This window comes from Passer montanus, unplaced genomic scaffold (genome assembly GCF_014805655.1).
Source record: "Passer montanus isolate IOZ18808 unplaced genomic scaffold, ASM1480565v1 scaffold2, whole genome shotgun sequence".
Classification (NCBI taxonomy): Eukaryota; Metazoa; Chordata; class Aves; order Passeriformes; family Passeridae; genus Passer; species Passer montanus.
In genome coordinates this window covers 28230954-28249582 of record NW_024366591.1, presented here as the reverse complement: position 1 = coordinate 28249582, position 18629 = coordinate 28230954, and the positions used below count along the sequence as shown (strand labels likewise).

Genomic DNA, 18629 nt, shown 5'->3' with positions numbered 1-18629 from the left:
TTCATACATGCAACACAAAAGCCACATTCCCCAACTCTGGCAGTGGCTCCAAGGTTTTTTTCCAAAGGAGTAATCTGGCCACTTGTACAAGAAGCTGAATCCATAGACAGAGCAGTCTGCTTATCTTCTGAATTCAGCAACTTGTTCTTTGTTACAGGACTCAGGAACTGCTGTAGTAGAATGGTGTTCAGGTGTTTGACCCAAATTTAAACAGGTGTAATCCAGTGAGGTGGCAGCAGTTGAAGTAGGAATGCAATTCCAGGTGCAAGGCATGTTAGTGTTTGCTGGGACACAGCTGCCATGGGCATAGAACTGTCAGAGAACTTCACCTGGGAGGTTACATGTGACCTCCTGCAACAGACAGGGACTCCCAGGTGTGCTCTGCAGCACTGTCAGCTCTTCTCAGAACCTGAGAGTGCTACAAAGCATCCCCAGGAGAGGACTCTTGAAATAGCCACATCTGGCAGCAGCATGAGACATCAAAAGTCATGGGACATCTTCATCCAAATTTATTTATTAATAAGGTAACAACATATTCCAAATTATTACAAGCCTTTACTAATCTTTTCATGACTGTCTCAAGTTTGACTTCACATGTCAGACTTTTTGCAGTAAATGTCAGTGTTCAGGTGCAGAATTAAACGAAAATAAAGAATAGCAACAGGAAGTCACAGTTACAAACACCACGGAAAGGGATGAGCATGACATCTGCTGCAGGCTCCAGGGTCACTCCCAGTCAGGCTAGGCTCAAGTTGTAGCAAGTAACAGAGAAATTATGCAGCTTATGTACTTCAGTTACAAAGCAACAAGCACAAAAGCATTTTAAGATTTTGAAACTGCACAGGCACTATGCCTAGATTTAGACTTTCTAGGCTCAAGTCCACCTCTGGCAATGGACAACAAGCGAAATACCTAATACAGTTTAAGATTTCAAGATTCAGAGCCTTAAATATTTTAAGAAACCAGTCAGTTGAAGCCTCAGTAAATGCAAACCTCCTTCTTTAGTTATTGTAACTTCAGTGCTCCTTTTTCTCCACTTTGTTTTTTATAATCACAATACTCAATTCCTCCAAAGGGCTTACACAGCTTTTACCACTCGGCTCCTCGCAAACTTCATGATTGTAGCTTAGCCAAGAAAGTGGCACACAAAACAGCAATAAATTACAGCACAGCTATGCTACTTAAACTACTTTAAAAAACAATAATACTATGTAGATGCACATTGTAAACAGGTGCCTTAAAAACATGCTTCTGAGCATCTGATACCAGGGTATTTCTCCCCAGGGGCCTGTCCTGTGTGCAATGGGACACACTGGACTGGCTCCTCTGCAGCTCCAGGTGCAAGTTTCCCCCCTCACATCTGTGCTGAAGGTACTGCTGCCCTCGGCATGGGAAAAGTCAGGCTGGTAGTGCCAAAGTGCTGCGAGATATCCAGTGAACCCCAACGTGCTCCACTCTGAGTCTAACAACACTTACTCAAGGCTTACTTTGGAATCAAGGCAACGAGCATCATCAAAGGCAGACCCTTCTTCACTTGCAAAGCCTGACCTAGCACTGTTTAATAACCCTAGTTAACACTTGCACTTTTTTTCCTACAACCATTTAATGCAATTGAGGGGAAAAAAACATACTTCCAAAAGTTTTTGATCTTGTATCTTGTGCTCTCAAAGTAGGAGTAATCCTATGGAAACCATCGTTACAGCAATTACCATTGAGCTCAGCTAGAAAAAGTCATTTACTGAAATGACAAGACATGATTCAAGGTAATCATGCAGGATAAAGCAGGGAATACTACCTGGACAGCACACATACACGTATTTACACCCGCACTATTACCCGGAATACTGTTTGTTTCAGGGACACGCGGCGCTAACACAGCCTCCTCCCTCCAGAGCAGCGCAGCTCAGTCAAAGTCGCGGTTGGTGAGAACCAGTGGAGCCACCAGAGTCCACACGTACAGCACGATGCCAATCCAGCTGGAAGAGATCTTCACCCACACGGACGGCCACTTGCTGGTCATTGTCTCGTAAGAAGAATCCGGACTGTAAACCAAGGAAGAGAAAAAGGATCATTTGCAATTTTTTTCAATATAACATACTAGTGTTCTAAGCTACCCTTCAACACTGTTTTCACAGGAGATCATTCTCAATTCACACATCAAAGGACCCTTCTCCCAGGCAGTTCACACCAGTCTGTACAAGAACACCACTTGTAAGTAGGTGTCACAGGAGGTGGAAAAACAACAACAGCACAGAAAATACTCAGTAGGAGAAGCTGCCAAAAAGCAGAAATAATCACAAGGGAGCTCTAACAAATCTGCAGAAAGGCAGTAAATGGTTAGCACTAAAAAGATAAAATGAATGCATTTTGCCTCACCAAAGGACACCATCTAAAAAATTTTTAGAAATTAATCATCTTGATGTCATATTTGACCCAAGGAGGGCCACAAATCAATTTCACAGCAGGACTATCAATTAAGAGTCATTTCTGAATGACTTTTGCTTTTTCAATAAAAATTTTTCTTTGCCAAATAACTAGAGACCTCAAGCTGTATTTTTTAATTCTGAAGAACATCTGATCCAGCTGTTAGCAACAGTTCACATGCAGGAGGACTATTTTATCGTGAGGATTTTTTTCAAGGATCAGACAATACACTATCCTTCCACCAAGCCCCATCAGAGAATGGCTGTGGTTGGAAGAGACCACTGAAGCTTCTCAAGTCCAGCTCCACTGTTCCAGCAGGAACACCAAAGCCCCAGATGGCTTTGGAGTGCCTCCAAGAATAGAAACTCCACAACTTCCCCTGGCAACCTGTGCCAGTGCTCAGTCACCCTAGCAATGGAGAAGTGTTTCCTCATGTTAGGAGAGAACCACCTGTGTCTCAGTTTGTCTTTTGCCTCTGGCAGTGTCACTGAGCACCACTGAGAAGTTCTGGCTCCATCTTCTTTGCACACCTGCTACAGGTGTTTATATACATTGGTGAGACAACCTTGGACCTTCTCCAAGCTGAACAGTCCCAGCTCTCTCAGCTTCCCCTCACATCACATATGCTCCAGTCCCTCAGTCATCTCTGTGGCCATTCACTGGACTCTCTCCAGTATGTCCATGTCTGTCTTGTACTGGGAAGCCCCAGAACTGGAGGAGTTGGGAAGAAACACCTTCCCTTTGACCTGTTGATATAAGATGTCCTTTTTCTATAAACGGGCCCAGTGTTCACTAATTTTTAATTGTTATATAATTGAAGACTTTATCCTGTTCACATTAGCAGGATGTATTTCAGCAGTTCAGTGAACGACAAGCATCATCCTAGAAAATATGGCAGGCACTTGTGAACAAGGTTGGCTACAATTTTCAGATACACTTCCCTTGAGAAGGCCCACTCAAGACCTACATTCCAGAGCATGCAACTTGTGCCTCCTTGTCCAGCAAGAGACGGCATCTTGTATGTTCATTATCAGCACAACATCTAATCAAACATGAATACCTGTACCAGTTGGTAAGTGTCATCATGATATACAGTGATGCCAGGAAAAGCATGAAGTGGAAGAAGGAGTAACTGTAAGTAACTCCATCCCTCTCATTATCTATAGCTCGGTGAACATCATCTCCATCATCAAGGGAGCCATCACTCCTGGGCATTCCATCCTCTATCAGTGTTGATTCATCACTAGTCAGCATTAGCTTGTTAACTTGGCTGTTGTTGGATGTCCGGATGCTGGATATGACAGGAAAGGACATGGTACAGATACCCAAATAAATACAATTTAGTATCCAACAATAAGAAGTGATGAGCATTAATGTATTTTTTTAAAGGAATCTTACCTTGAATAGAGAACACACAGCAAAAACAAAACCAGTCCTACAATCCCTTGTGCATCCCACCACTGCACCACCTGACCTTGGGTTGGAATGGTGGTGCTGTTGTAACCAATGATGCTCAGCAGACTGGGGTTACAGCGCCTGTCTGTGAGGGAAATTGCATTAGAACTTACATAAAACAAGAACAGGACAAATATTTAATAGCACATTTCTATGGTGAATGCACAGAAATAGAAAGGAACGTCGTGACTGTGACAGTCTTTAAGTAAAATCTGAATTTAATTTTAGCCTACTGAATCTCTCTACAGCAGGGAAATGGCAGTACATGGCATAAAAATCTGTGTCTTTGAGCAGATAAAAGGATTCTGAACTTACGTAAGCTATGCATCAACTGCTTTACTATTCCATCTGACATAATTAGATGCAACAAAACAGACATTTCTGCATAATAAACTTCAGAAATTCTACTGCTAGAAAACAAGTTTGACAAACATATTCTATACATGGGTACCCAAGTCATCCCAGAACTGGAAAGCAATGTCAGTAAGTCAGTTTTTTATTATGAGTGGTTCCCAACCCACAGCATCCACAGGTAACACTGATGAAACAGCTGAAGTAGAAGACAATGTTATTTTCCCATAATCACTGACTGAATTAGGTGACTCATGTATTCCATGACACAGAAACACAAAAGATTGTCCACAGCTAAGATAAAAGGGTCAGAGACCAAATTAAAACCACTAAAATAAATATCTGGTGATTTATTTTAATCATCAGAATTTCTGCACTTATTTATTTTTAGAGACATTCAACTGTTTCCAGTCACAATAAACACTGACAACATTTATTAATACTTGCAATGAATCCTCAGTTTGGAAAAATATCAGTAGTATCTTGGTCACCTAAGAAACATGAAACCTGGTAGAGAGATGAAACTCCTAGACTCCTCAGGGGAGTTGCACTGATCTGCAAAATCTAAGCTTTAGAATACTGCAGCTCTGTCAGTAAAGAGCAGAAATTCTTACATGCCATACAACCAAGGGGAAAAGAGGTCATAGTAGAGGTTGCAGAGGGGGTGGAGCTCAGAGATGTGTGGGCAAGGCCAGGTTGCTATTTTATACCTCCCACATTGTTGGTGGGAATGTAGCTTTGTGGGGGGAGGAAAAGGAAAAGGTGCTGGAAGAAGTGGCACTCTCTTTCCCTCTCCCTCCCAAGGGAGCTTGCCTGGACCCGCCACCCTGCCCCCCTCCCTGCTGCCCATCCCTTCTTATCCCTCAGCAGAGTGGGCTCCTAGGAGCTCACCTAACTGAGTCCTAACACATGCACATTCTACTGCCCTGCTCTAATGCTGCCCTGCAAGAGGTGGAAGTACAATTTATTGCTGAACCGGTTACCCAAAAAGCTCTACATTGCTACTACACTTACCTGGCTCATTGGTCATGGCTGACCAAGTCAAATACATTGTGTAAATTGTGATCACCGAAGACTGCAGCAAACCAGATCTTGGCTGAGATTCCTACAGAAAGGAGTCACAAAACAAGGAAGTTAGGCAATCAAAAGGTGCAGACACAACTATACTGTGATAATACAGGAGGCAACAGAATTAAAATCATACCTGAATCCTTGGCAGAATTGACATTACAGAAGCACCAATGCACAAGAGCATATTAACACTGATGAATGTCTTGTTTTCAGAACAACCTTCTGGATGAGTGTAATAAACATAAAACAAGACAATAGCTACTAGAGATAGCAGATAGTTGACAGCTGTAGCTGAGAGCAGAGCTGTGAAGAAACAAAACCATAATTAAACTGGTTAATAACAGAGCCTACTATGATTGGAATAATACTGCATGATTATCAAGTGTGGGACACAATATACAACGGGAGTTGTGAGCACTGAAATGTAAAAGAAGTTCTCAAACAGTCTGTGAAGTATTAAAAAGAAACAATACATGGGAATTCTGAGGCCCTGCTTGATTCTCCAGTGTCCTAACAGCAACCAGGAAGAGCAAGAAAGATAAAGGAACATAGTTGTACTGGACACACTTTGGATAACAGCTTAAAAAAGAAACTGAAGAAGTACTTCTTCAAGAGAGGCTAAAACAAAATCTCATTTCCCAATTACATCTTGGTAAAAACATCAAATAGAGAAGTAGCCACTGAATGAAGACAGGCCATGCTCTCTTTCAAAAAACCTCAATTATCAAACCTGAAACACTTTATTAAAATAACATTTCCCCACTGACATAACTTTAATCTCCTTCACTATATGCTGATCTTTCACTCAGCATATACCTTCAAAGAATGACTAACTGGCAACCAGAAAAAACAATTGTTTGAGAGGATTCTACTCAACATGATGCACTAGCAGGTTACTTTGTTTTTAGTCAGTACTGAAGGGCTAGCAAAACCTCTGACTAAAAAAAAAAACCACAAAACCAAACAAAAAGAAAACAAAAAAAAAAAACCCCCCAAAAACAAACAAAAAACCCACCCAAAACCAACAACAACAAAAAACCCCAAACAAACAAACAAAAACAAAACAAAAATGCAAGAAAACAAAACCCAAAAACCCCCAAAAAAACCCAAACCAACCCCCCCCCCCAAAAAACAACCCAAACAAAAAAGCCCAAAATCAAGCCAAAAAGCAAAACAAGAAAAACCCAAAAAGCCGCAGTTGCCACTTCTCTGATATCATGATGCACAGAAAGCTCCACCTGCACATGACAAAGAACTTCTTTACTTTGTGTATGACGGTACACTGGAACAGATTGCCCAGACAGGCTGTAGAGTCTCCCTCACTGGAGATATGCAAGAACCATCTGGACACAATCCTGTGCCATGTGTGCTCTGAGATGACCCTGCTTGAGCTGGGAGGCTGGATCAGATGAGCTGCTGTGGTCCCTTCCAAGCTCACCCATTCTGTGAAACTCATGCCCTGCTCCCAGGGTACAGATCTTACTACCCAGAGGCTGCTGAACCTCTCCCTGCTTCCCCTTACTTAACTTGACAACAGAAGGACATCAATGGAGCTGAAATACACATCTGAGAAAATGACACTCATGCACGAAGCAGCCCTTTCTGCACTGTTAAAATTTCAGTATTCAATATTCAGTAACTTATTTAACATAATGCACATTAAATTAAGTTTAAAACTTGACTGTAGTACAGTCCCTCCTTACCTGCATACCAGCATCTCGAGTTTCCTTCCTCCATTTTTTCAACCCAAGATTCATTCCAGGAATGGGCAAAGTCAATAAGCAACACCAGCTGAATAAGAATAAAGCAGAATGCTCCAGCCATACCTACATAAAACCACACTAGAAGAGAAGTAAAACAAAACCAGTTAAGAACTACAGGTGATTTACACCATCGCAGTGTCCCTAAACACAGAGAAGCACTACAGTTATGCAGCTACAATTAAAACTGTGTGACATCAGCATGCACTGACTTTGTTTAAAACTAAGTATGACTGCACCACGATATAGAGGAAGACAATATTCCCTTACCAGTTGTAAATGGTCCCTCTGGGATGAAGAAAGCTCCAACACTAATTGCAAGTGCTGTCGCAAATTTAAAGAACCAGAATCTAAAGGGAAATAAAAAAAAATAAGGCAACTGTTAAGTCTGGTGTAATTCACACATAAAATACATATCTTCAAGCATTGAGTTTTTTTTAAATTTGCTCATTCTTAACTTGCCTCATTTGAAGCAGGATAAAAATTTTATCTGCCCAAGATTTTTGTTCTCAAAAAAATTATGCTTAAACTGTGCTAGACTGACACAGAGCTTGACACATTTCCCAGAGGTATCTTCTTACTTGAGAATTCCAAATTAGGCCAATTGTGAGCTGCTTTTTTTCTTCCTAAGAATGTTTTAAACCAGAGCAGTGAGATTGTTGGATTGTCCGCATATGAGAAAAATGGGTTAAAAAAATCCCTTCATACTTTTAATATCAAAGATCTGATTGGTGCCTATAATGACATAAAAATATTATGCTGGAGCTCTCTACCAGTCTTGGTGCGCTTCCTACATGACAGAAATATACAAAAGTCTGGATTCTTCCCACCCAATTTCAGGTTCTTTAAGCCTACAGCTGATGAGGATTTATCACAAAAACAAAAGCAAATAATTTATCCTGCACAGAAAAGACACAATCAAGTTCCATGTCCTGCTTCAGGGGCAGTGTCATTGGAATTTTTCTTCCAGTAAAAGATATGCACTCACAGATCATCAAAAGAGATCAGATGTTTCCAGAAAGCATACAAGGGAATATCCTTCACCAAAGATACACCAAACTCACCCCAAATACTCTAACTGTATAAATATACACTGCATAGAGAACTTCCAACTGTTATGCCAACAAAACTGTAAGGAGGTAAAGACTATTTTTTCTGATCCCAGTGACAGGCAGCTCCAAAAACAGGCATGATGCCATCTACATGCACTTCAAAACTGAATATAACAGCACAAAGATATGTACCACACCCCCATAATGTCAAACATTTGTCAATTTTTCAAGTTTTCTATCCCTTCCCATTTCTTCCCATACTTTGAACAAGTTTAATCTCTCCTGCTGGCTGTTACAATTAAGTGATGGATACCAGAAGAACAAGTGCCAGTTGTGTGGAGAGGAACAATGTGAGATGACCAAAGTGCAGAATACAGAACAAAATGGACTAATTCCCTGGGATATAGAGAACTGACAAAATCCAATTAAAGCTGAATTAAGTTGTAAAATTTACAGTGAAATACAAACCCCACTAGTTTTAGAATTCACTTTTTTTAATCAATATCATTCTCAGTTATAGAAACAGAAATAGGTTCAAGTTTGTACACATTTAATCTCTAACTCTAGACTTTTTAAAGGGATCTTACTGCTCTACCCCATTCTACAATTGAACACCATACTCATCTGAAATAACACCTAAAGCCGCTGTGCATTCTGTACAAGCCAGCAACTATCTGGTAGATATACTATAATTTATTTTTTTCTATTGTTATCATAAATCTGAGGCAAGAACCCCCTCTGACTGCCACTGAAAAAAGCAGAGAAGGTGAACATTGGCACTAGATTGTATTACTGAGCTTAACTTGCATGCAAGCATGAAAAAGTTAGTACACATATATGCAAAAAACCTAGTATTCAGAATATTTCAAATCACTGACAAAAAGATTACATCTCAAAATATTACTGAACATACAGACAATTTCAAAAATCAAAATCCATAGCGCTTTTCATAAAGCTCACTGTAACACATATTATTGAAGAAATAAATTATTACAGAAGTGTTGAAAGTAATGTTATTAAATATTTTACCAGCAACAGTTAAACAGCATAATTTTTCCTTTTATCCTAGTGCTGATGTTAGATTGACTAAGAAGAGCAAACTGCTATGGGTTGCATAAACAGTACCTAAATTTGTATTGGAGACCACAACTCCAAATAAGGTTATCAAGAAGATCCCAAACACTTTAGAAAAAATTTAGGTAATAAACATTCCTCATGTAAAATCACCACGTGCCTTTTTCTGAAAAAGAACCAAAAAACAACAGAGCTCTGATACAGAATGTAGCTGAACCACTTTCTTCTTGCTTGCAACAAGCATGTTCTCCTGAACAAAACAGGGTACAGGGAAAGGCTGAACTGAATTACTCTTGCTAACATATCTTAATAGTGTACTCTCTTTTTCTTTTCCAAAAAAACCCAAAAGTAAACAAAGCAATATTCTGCTCAGTCTTAATTATTTCCCCTTACAGAAATAATTTGAAGCTTTTTCTCTTTTGATGTTAGACTTTTTTTTATCCTATTATACTGAATATAAAATAAAATGTTTGGCTTAGCTGTTCACAGCTTCTGTTAAATACAGTCACCTCTAAAAAGCAGTAGTCTAAGCAATCACTGTGACTACCAAGATTAGGCTACATAAATGGTTTTAGGCTCTTCAGTATCATGTCCTCTTACAAGTATATACATTTCCTTGGTTCAAGGAACTATATTACACATAGGCAGACCCTGGATGAAAATTACCACTTGTGCCAATGCACAAGCTGAAATTCCACTATATTCTTCCACCTGATAATCTTAACTAAAATGAAATACAAACACAATGAAATACACTGGAAAGCTCAGAAATTAGATACATAACATTTCTTTTTGCAGAGAGGCAACTGAAAAGACAGCAGAAGGAGAAAAGATACGTTTTATACATCTCTGTCTGTATGCATGTGTAACCTCTATAACCTTTAAAAGAAAACTTCAGAAAAGAACACAAGTTCATACAAAGTTAAGAGGACTATAATTCAGATGAGGCTCTTAAATATTTTTATTTCTTGAAAAAAATCTTTGTGGAATGAAACAAAAACTGATTACTAACTCATCTCAGCACTCATTTCTGCACCTTACCCATTGTGCACCGCTGCTCTGGGGTCATTGCTGCTCTTCACTTTGATCATCAGCAAGGAGAAGAGAAGGAAGAACATGGCCATGCCAAAGCACACACGGTACACGGCCTTGTAGCCAACAAGGACATCACAGTTCACATGGCCCTGCACACCAGGAATACTTGTTCCCAACCCTCCATCACAAAATCCAGGAATCTGTGATAAATACAAGACACATCAGTCATCATCAAAAGATTTCCTATCAGTAAATGCATATTAATGAATTTCCAATACTCAATTTATTATTATTGTAATATTATGTAACTATTAACACTGTTAGAAAAATAAGATATTGAAGGACTGCATCATTAGTGGCAGTCTAACTAGAATATCAAACACAGCAAGGAAAAAAAAACCTGCATAGGCCAGATAAAATAAAAATAAAATAAATCTTTACATAAAATAGTCTGAGTTGGAGATGACCTTCAAAGCTCACCCAGACTAACCCCTCTGCCATGGGCAACGACATCTTCAACTACATCAAGTTGCTCAAGGCCCCATCCCACCTGACCTTGAATGTTTCTATGAATGGGAAAGGGATCTTATTAAAAGGTTTTTTATGTTATTAGCAATTTCAGAACTTCACAAAGAAATGCAGTTTTCCCTTGCTGATCTGAATCAAGAGATAATCAAAGTGGGAACTGATAAATTTGACTTGACAGATACTATCAGACTTATGACATTGCTAGGAGGTGGCAGCCTGCTTACATCTCTTTAAAACAGACACAGCCTTTCCCCAAAAAAATACCATCACCATCAATCAGGTGAATCTGTAATCTCCATATGAAACAGCTGAGAACATTCTCTCCAGTCACTACCAGGACATGAGCAACATCTTTCAGAAGTCAAATCATACTCCAGAAGGCTGTAATTTTCTTTCCTAGGTGACTAACATGGCTCTCACTGAAGCTCTATACCAACCTACAATACACATTTACAGATGAATAATTTGGGGGAAAAAATATGAAAATCATGCCTAACCAAAGCTACTCTCTGCTGAAAAAAACTAAAGACTGCAACACAGAACTGAAGTACATGCAACCCAAGTTCAGTGAACCTGTAAGCTCTACCATAACTCACATTACCTTTCTCCAGTTTTATATTGCATCTTCATATAGCTAATAAACTGTAAGGTCCTACAAACATTTCCTAATTCCCTGGGTGGAAAACAGGCTACTATGATGAGTGAAAAATATTTTTGTTACCTACTGCAGACTTTAAAATAGAATTTTAACTAGTACAGCATGACAAAACTAGAAGATATCTTAGAGTGGGTTATATTTTTTAATCACAACAACAATAAAAATCAGTTAAGTGCCATAAATACAAGCATCTCAATAATACTTAATTTGAAACGACACATACATAAATTTTCTTGTTTGATGTTAAATTTTATTTTTTCTGCTCTGAGAACTTAAAGGAGAGACTTTACCTCAAAAGGGTGCTTTTCATCTAGAGGGATTTTCCCACAACTTCTTTATATGACCCACAAACAAATCAATGGGGACTGTGAAGCACAGCTGATGTAGCAAAATGATATTTCCAAATAAAATCCATGCTTTTCAAGATGTCAATTACTATTATTTGTGACATTTGTTCTACCAAAAATGCAGCAATAAATAACCTGACCTTCTTCAGCTGCTCTTCCATGCCTGGTATTAGCATCACGCAGGCAACGCTCACGCCAAGAAGTAAAAAGAAGGCATAAATCAGCCGAGTTATGGTGGAGTTGTTTCCACTGGGGCAGCATCGGCAAAGCAGGCACGGGGCACTTCCACACAAGCATGGTATCTGACAAAAAGAACATGAATTATTTAAAAAGCTTTGGATTACTAGATTTCAATATTTAATCAGGCTGTACAGATCATCAGATATGATGGAAAATTACTCATCCTGTGCATCCTACCACTGGTGCAGACTAAGTCACTGCAACATGCCACAGAGCCACCAAACAACAACGCTTCCCGATGTGCCCCTGCACAGTGAAATTAGTGCTACGCCAGAAGTAATCACTTAGCCATTCAGAAGAAATAAAGACTGGATTCAGGCTCATTTGTTCTCCTGAATTTTATTTCACTTCAGCTAAATGATATGCAAGGAATGCTTTTGTTAGCAACTACATCCTCCCTTCCACAGCTGCAGAGATTAAACAAACACACCACAGGAAAAAGATACGAGCACAACTGTCATCTAGGTACACTCTCAGCACCTGGCACAGTTGGGATAAAATCCTCACTGGGGCCACAAATACTTCCAAAACACAAAAACACAGGTGATAGAGTCTAAATCTTAGGTTGCAAACTATTTCACATTAGCAGTTACTCACATATCACATAATTCTGTTAGTCTGCAAAATTAAGTTATGAAATGTAAAAGTTACAAACAGTAAGAACAGAGCAAATATGCAGTACATGTGTTATTGATACCAAATATCAACAGCAAAAGTAGATGGGAATGCTCTATAGTTGTAATACTACAAAGAGGGGGGAACCATGACAAAATTTACCAGTATTTAATTCTCACATAGAAAATTGTGGGAAGAAAAAAAGGGAGCTATTTCGCCAGGAAAGGGTTGGGAAGCAGGGAACAATTCTCTGCGACGTGCAGAGTGACAATTTGGGAAGTAAAAGAAAGGCAAGGCTCCACAAGTAAACATCAGTCAAAGGAGGAAAGGTACAATTGAAATGTGTGATCACTGCCCTTCTCTGAGCTACAACAAACCATGCTACCTCTGACACAGAAAGATACAGAACAGGGTTAAAACCCAGCTTCTCCCCCAGCACACATCCAGGGACAACAGCCACAGGTGTCCATCGCTGCATGAGAGACACAGTCACATAAGGACCGTGTTAGTTACAAGGCCACATGACCAGGACGTGCCAATCACCCAGTATGACAGGCATGGGTCAGAAAGAGTTCTCAGCAGCTTAGTCATATGACAACCAAAAATGCCAGCAGTACTGCTACCGGAAGAGCCCCAGGGTTGCTGGGAAAAGGAGACAGACTGCCACAACACTGCCGACAGCCTCCTGAGAAGCCCTCAGGAAAAGGCCAATTATCATTCCTACAGTTTCAACCACACTCACACACTGAACCCACAAACATCGTCCTTTAAGTAACTTCCCTGTATTGTTTTTGGCATGTGTTCCTTCCCAAGGAGCCAACAATCTTCAGTCCACTATGCTACAGAATCATCTTTAAATCAGCAAACTTCACCATTACATTTGCCTGCTAAACCACTGAAACTAAGCATATTCTCATTATAAGTATTTCCGGATGTAATAGTTATTACATTGCCCCTTTTTACCTTCTCCTCCACTCAGTGCAGCACAAATTATATGAAGGCATTGATTATAGGAGGTTTCATCTCAATATAATAAAGAAATTATTTAGACTGAGAGCAACCAGTCCCTGCAACAACCTCCCCAAGGATATGGCAGAGTCTCCATCACTGGAGGTGTTCGAGATGCAGCTGGACAGGTACCAGATCATCCTACTCGGGCCCCCTTTTTCATATAAGATGGAGTAGGTGGACCTTGGAGGCTGCTCTACAACTGCAAGCAACTACACTAGGTGCATCTACACTTCATAAGCAGGAAATGTATGGCAAATATTGTCTCCAAATAAACCAGAATTTTATAGTACTACTATCTTACACTACTTCCTACACACACAAATAACCTTTCCAGTGAAAAATATCTTAGCTCTCTGAATTACCTTCTTGAACTAATTCTGTATGCATTAATATTTCCAAACATTCCTTTGAATAAAAGGTTGAGTTTGGCAGAATAGAATATATGACTAGGCTCATGTGCTGCAGAAAACGTGGGGACAGGAGCACCTGTTATGAAAATTCACTTCTGTAAGGAATCCAAGGGTTACACTGTTTGTTAAAATACCTAAATAACTCAAGCAACTTGCTCCTTGTCTCAGCGGAAGCACAAATGCCTCTACAGACAGGAGAGACTTGCAGTAGCTGAAATGAAGATGATTGTCTCCACCTCACTGGGAAACAATGCGCCTCAAGAGAGGTCTCACTGGAGTGTCTCAGCTCCAACATCAGCTTTTAAAATGTTTTGCCCTTAAACAGCTCATGCACATCCATCTCTGAACAAGATACATGACACTATTTATACAAACTGGCTACTTACACAAGGCATCACATTACAGTCCAATTCTCTCTTTCTTTGGCAAAAGAGAATAAAATATGTACCATTCCAACAAAACAGTACTATACTGTCAGCTAAACTATTGTTACAGACTTCAAAAATAACAGAAACCAAGCAACATTGAGCCCAATGAATTCAGCTTATCAGCAGAGCAGACAAGGTGAGTTTGTGCCACTTTCTTCCTAAATTTAAAGCACACCTCCCACAAAAATTTCAGTAGTACACGCAGCAAGATACTACCATGGAGATCAAAGCTTAACTCCCCAGTGTGACTCAGCTTAGTCACAGATGCAGACAAAAAGTTACTTCACAAGTACTTTTTCATTTAGCTTAGACAAAATTTACTCAGACACAACTGAATAAAATCTATTGCCTTCCAGAAACTTTACTTACCTACCAAGTCATATCTCTTTACATTTTTCAGGAAAAATAAGCAGCTCAATGGTGTTTGTTAAGGCAAAAAAAAAAAAGACAAACCCACACACCTATTCTGGGAGTAGCCACCAGGACATACAAGTTAATTCATGCCTGCTAAACGAGTCACTTCATTCCCCAAGGCAGTGGAAATTGCATGAGGAACACGTAACAAAATGTATACTGAAGGAGAGAGAAGGAGACAGAGAACCCCACAAAATCATGGAAGGACAAATTTTACTGCCCCTGATGCACACACAAGAAGTTTTTAGTATTAAACATAATCTTCCTACTGGAGTAATGACTAAATGATTGAATACTGAATTAACTACTTGCAAAAACACTAAGCCCCTGATGGGCCTGGTCAGGGTTTGGCTACATGACCCCTACTCTTAAGCTTATAGACACTGAATTAATCAAGATCTTTGTCTTGACAGAGAATATTACAGGAGCAGAACAGCAGCTCAGCTGTTTCAGAGAAGAGAACAATAGAGGCAAGACACAGCAGAGGGAAAACAGCGCTGCCTTATCAATCTAGGCTGTCAGGAGCAGAAGACTTTTGCCAAGATGGCTCTTACAGTTTCAGACTCACCCCATCTCTGACAGGCTCCCCTTGCTCTTAAAAACGCTAACCTGAAGCACTGCCTGATCAGCACAGGGGAGCGCAGAGCACTGACACACAGCAGTAACACAGCACAAAAGCCCAGAAGACACAAGCAGGGCATGAGGCCTGATGGGGGGGCCTCAAGCAGCGCGGCTCTGCACAGCACAACGCGTGGCCCTGCGGAGGAGCCACCCGGACAGCAGCGTCCCCACGGGCACGGAGCTGTGTCCCTGTGCCACAGCCCGCACCGCACCAAGCCCACTGCACCTGGGGCGGCGGCTCCCCCACCCTCACTGCGCGCCTCTCCTCACAGCCACAGAGTCCGTGAGCTTCTCAGAGTTTCACTGACACATCCCTAGAGACCAGCGTGCACAGACAGACTCCAGCTCCTGTTCTGAACTGCTGTATAGGCTTTAAGTGCTGATTAGCTGTGTTTTTAAATGTGGAAAGAAAATTAACCCTTTAATCAGCCATCAGGAGAAAGAGAAAAGTAACACTAACAAAAACTATCCACCCTGATTTGTTAGGCACTTCAAAGGAAGGGCCAGGGGTTAACTACTCACACTAAACCTGATTTGAGATTATGATCTCATGCAAATAATTTTATCTAACAGGCTGAATTTCTCTGTAGAGAAACAAACAATCAAGAGCAAGTAGACAGGGGCTCTTCAAACACTACAAACACCAAACAGTTGTCGGAAAGGCTGTTTATGAACTTGAAAACGCAGTATATATTAACTCAAGTATTCGAATCAAAGCTTATAGTCACAATGTCATGAAGTATTCAACAATAATTAAAAATAACACTGTTAACTACATCCAGTTAGTAACTCAAGCCTAACTGGCTAAACCATTAAGTAGTATTTAAAAGGTTAATGAGAGCAAAATGAACCCTGACAGTAATTAGTTAAAAGGATATCATCAGTGTTCTAGTTGATTATTTACAGGCATATCAGCCTGGAAGTTAATTTATTCAGATTTTCCAATTCTACGATAATTTCATATATTTTTTACGTGAGATTAAGTGATTATGGATCTTTTCTCTTAATTAAAGGTCACTGTATACTAGAGGAGTCAAAGCCCATACATTCAGATATCACAAAAATAGCAGCTTGGATAAATATGAGGTTTTGTTATATCACTAGAAGTGTGTGTATGAATGTTTTAATAATAGCTAATTTAATTTAACTCATGCATGGTACAATATTTATGGTATGAAAAATTCAGATTTTCACAATGCCACTGACATTCTTCCAGCGATCATCTAAAAACTCAGAAACCATTTGATTGTGTCAATATAGACAGGGACTAGACTTGGAAAGAGATATCACTTATTGACAGAAAAGCAATGCCTCAGTTGAAGTTACCAGTTACCAACTTCTTTGCTTTCCTGCATCGTGCCAAGAGTCTTAATGCCATCTCAATCTACTGCTTCCCATGAACAAAAATCACCTGACGTGGTGACACATCACCACGGATTACCGTGCCGCGACGAAAGGATGGCTCGGCGAGACAAAGATGCTACAAAGGGTGGAGCTGCTACAGACAAAGCCGTAAGAAAGAGGCGTTAAATACAAATATTAGAATCGGGGAAACGTGCGGGTTTTGACTTTCCCGAAAGAAACCCTGGAGTTCAAGGCATTTGATCAGACTCTAGAGATTCGGGGAGAGGTGATTTCAGCGGACTCCGTAACACCTCCCGCACAGCAGCGCGGATGAAGCGGCGCCCAGCAGCTCGACAGGCCGGCCTGTCTGGGTTAAGGACGAAGCTCCGACCCATCCCTGGCGATCCCGGGAGCAGCCCGAGAGGGGGACCATGGCGGGGCCGCCCCCCCCAGCGCGGCGGGAGAGAGCCCTGCCCGGCGGAGCGGGGCCGCGGCCGCTCGGGGCTGACAGAGCTCCCATGGGGCCGGGCAGGGGCCCGCAGCCTCGCTGTGCCGCAGGAGGAGCGGGGAAGGCAGCGCCACAGCCGCCCTGGGTGACACAGGCGCGGGGAGGCGGCGGGCGAGGCCCGGGTGGGGAGGGAAGGAGCGGGGGAAGCAGCGGCCGCCGGCTCCGAGCCTGCGGCGGGCAGGGAAAGGCAGGGAGGGACCCCCGCGCCGCCCGCGTCCACCTTACCCAGCTCGCCATGGAGCAGAGGCCCAGGACGCTGCCCATGGTCGCCGGTGGGCGCGGGCTCGGGCTCCTCCAAGATGGAAGCGGCGGCCGCGTCTCCCGACGCCGCTGTTTACTGCTCCCAGCGGCGCTTCCGGCCGCTCTGACGGCGCGGGCGCGTCACTGCCGGCCGGGCCCGGAGCCCGGGCAGCCGGGATGTGCCGGGAGCAGGGCTCTGTTCGCCCTCAGGAAAGGAGAGCCAGCCCGGGGAACAGCAGCAGCCCGCAGCCGTCAGTCAAGGGCTAAAGGTTAAAGCTTGTCAGTTGTCAGCTGTGGGTGTAGGTGCAGCGAACTGGGTGTAGTAAAGCAAAATGCTGTATGTCAATAAAACTGAGCCCAGGACATCTGGGAGCTAACAAACTTTAAGGATGTGGTAAATCAAGGTGTTGGTGCGCGTCTATGGATCTTGGCAAAATATCTGATGTCCGTGTGTCCTATAGCTGAATGATGTCCATTATAATACTAAAAGTCACATTTACAGGTCACAGAGACCCCGGCCAGGTGCAGACCCTCACCCTCTGTGTGCACAGATCACAGCAAAATGCTGTATGTCAGTAAAGCTCCCAGAGCCCAGGACATCTGGGAGCTAACAAACTTTAAGGATGTGGTAAATCAAGGTGTTGGTGCGCGTCTATGGATCTTGGCAAAATATCTGATGTCCGTGTGTCCTATAGCTGAATGATGTCCATTATAATACTAAAAGTCACATTTACAGGTCACAGAGACCCCGGCCAGGTGCAGACCCTCACCCTCTGTGTGCACAGATGTTGGCTGGGGTTATGTAGCTTGGATGGAAGTTTCTAACTTTTGACAGTAGATTAATACAGCCCCAAAAAAAGGGAAAAGACCCACAAAAAAAGAATACAGTCCTAAAAGAAGAAGTAGGGCCTAAAAATCTTTACAAAAACAATCAGTCAAGGATCAGAAAATTTAGGCTATATATTTAATAATACAAACATAATATATACTTATATTTATTAAAAATATTGAATAATAAGGGTATTATAATACCAAGGATACCT

The 18629-nt window shown here is 41.4% G+C and overlaps 1 protein-coding gene across 1 annotated transcript; it reads right to left on the bottom strand.

Moving 5' to 3' along the window:
* Positions 1-489: 489 nt before the first annotated feature.
* On the bottom strand, positions 490-17728 carry SERINC1 (serine incorporator 1). The gene is made up of 10 exons (XM_039707810.1): positions 17572-17728; positions 11896-12057; positions 10229-10422; positions 7332-7411; positions 7005-7142; positions 5435-5604; positions 5245-5335; positions 3823-3964; positions 3485-3715; positions 490-2042 (listed from the first exon to the last, which is right to left on the bottom strand). Exons 1-10 carry the CDS (start codon positions 17608-17610, stop codon positions 1904-1906), a joined length of 1386 nt encoding a protein of 461 aa, XP_039563744.1. The 5' UTR covers positions 17611-17728; the 3' UTR covers positions 490-1903.
* Positions 17729-18629: the final 901 nt, after the last annotated feature.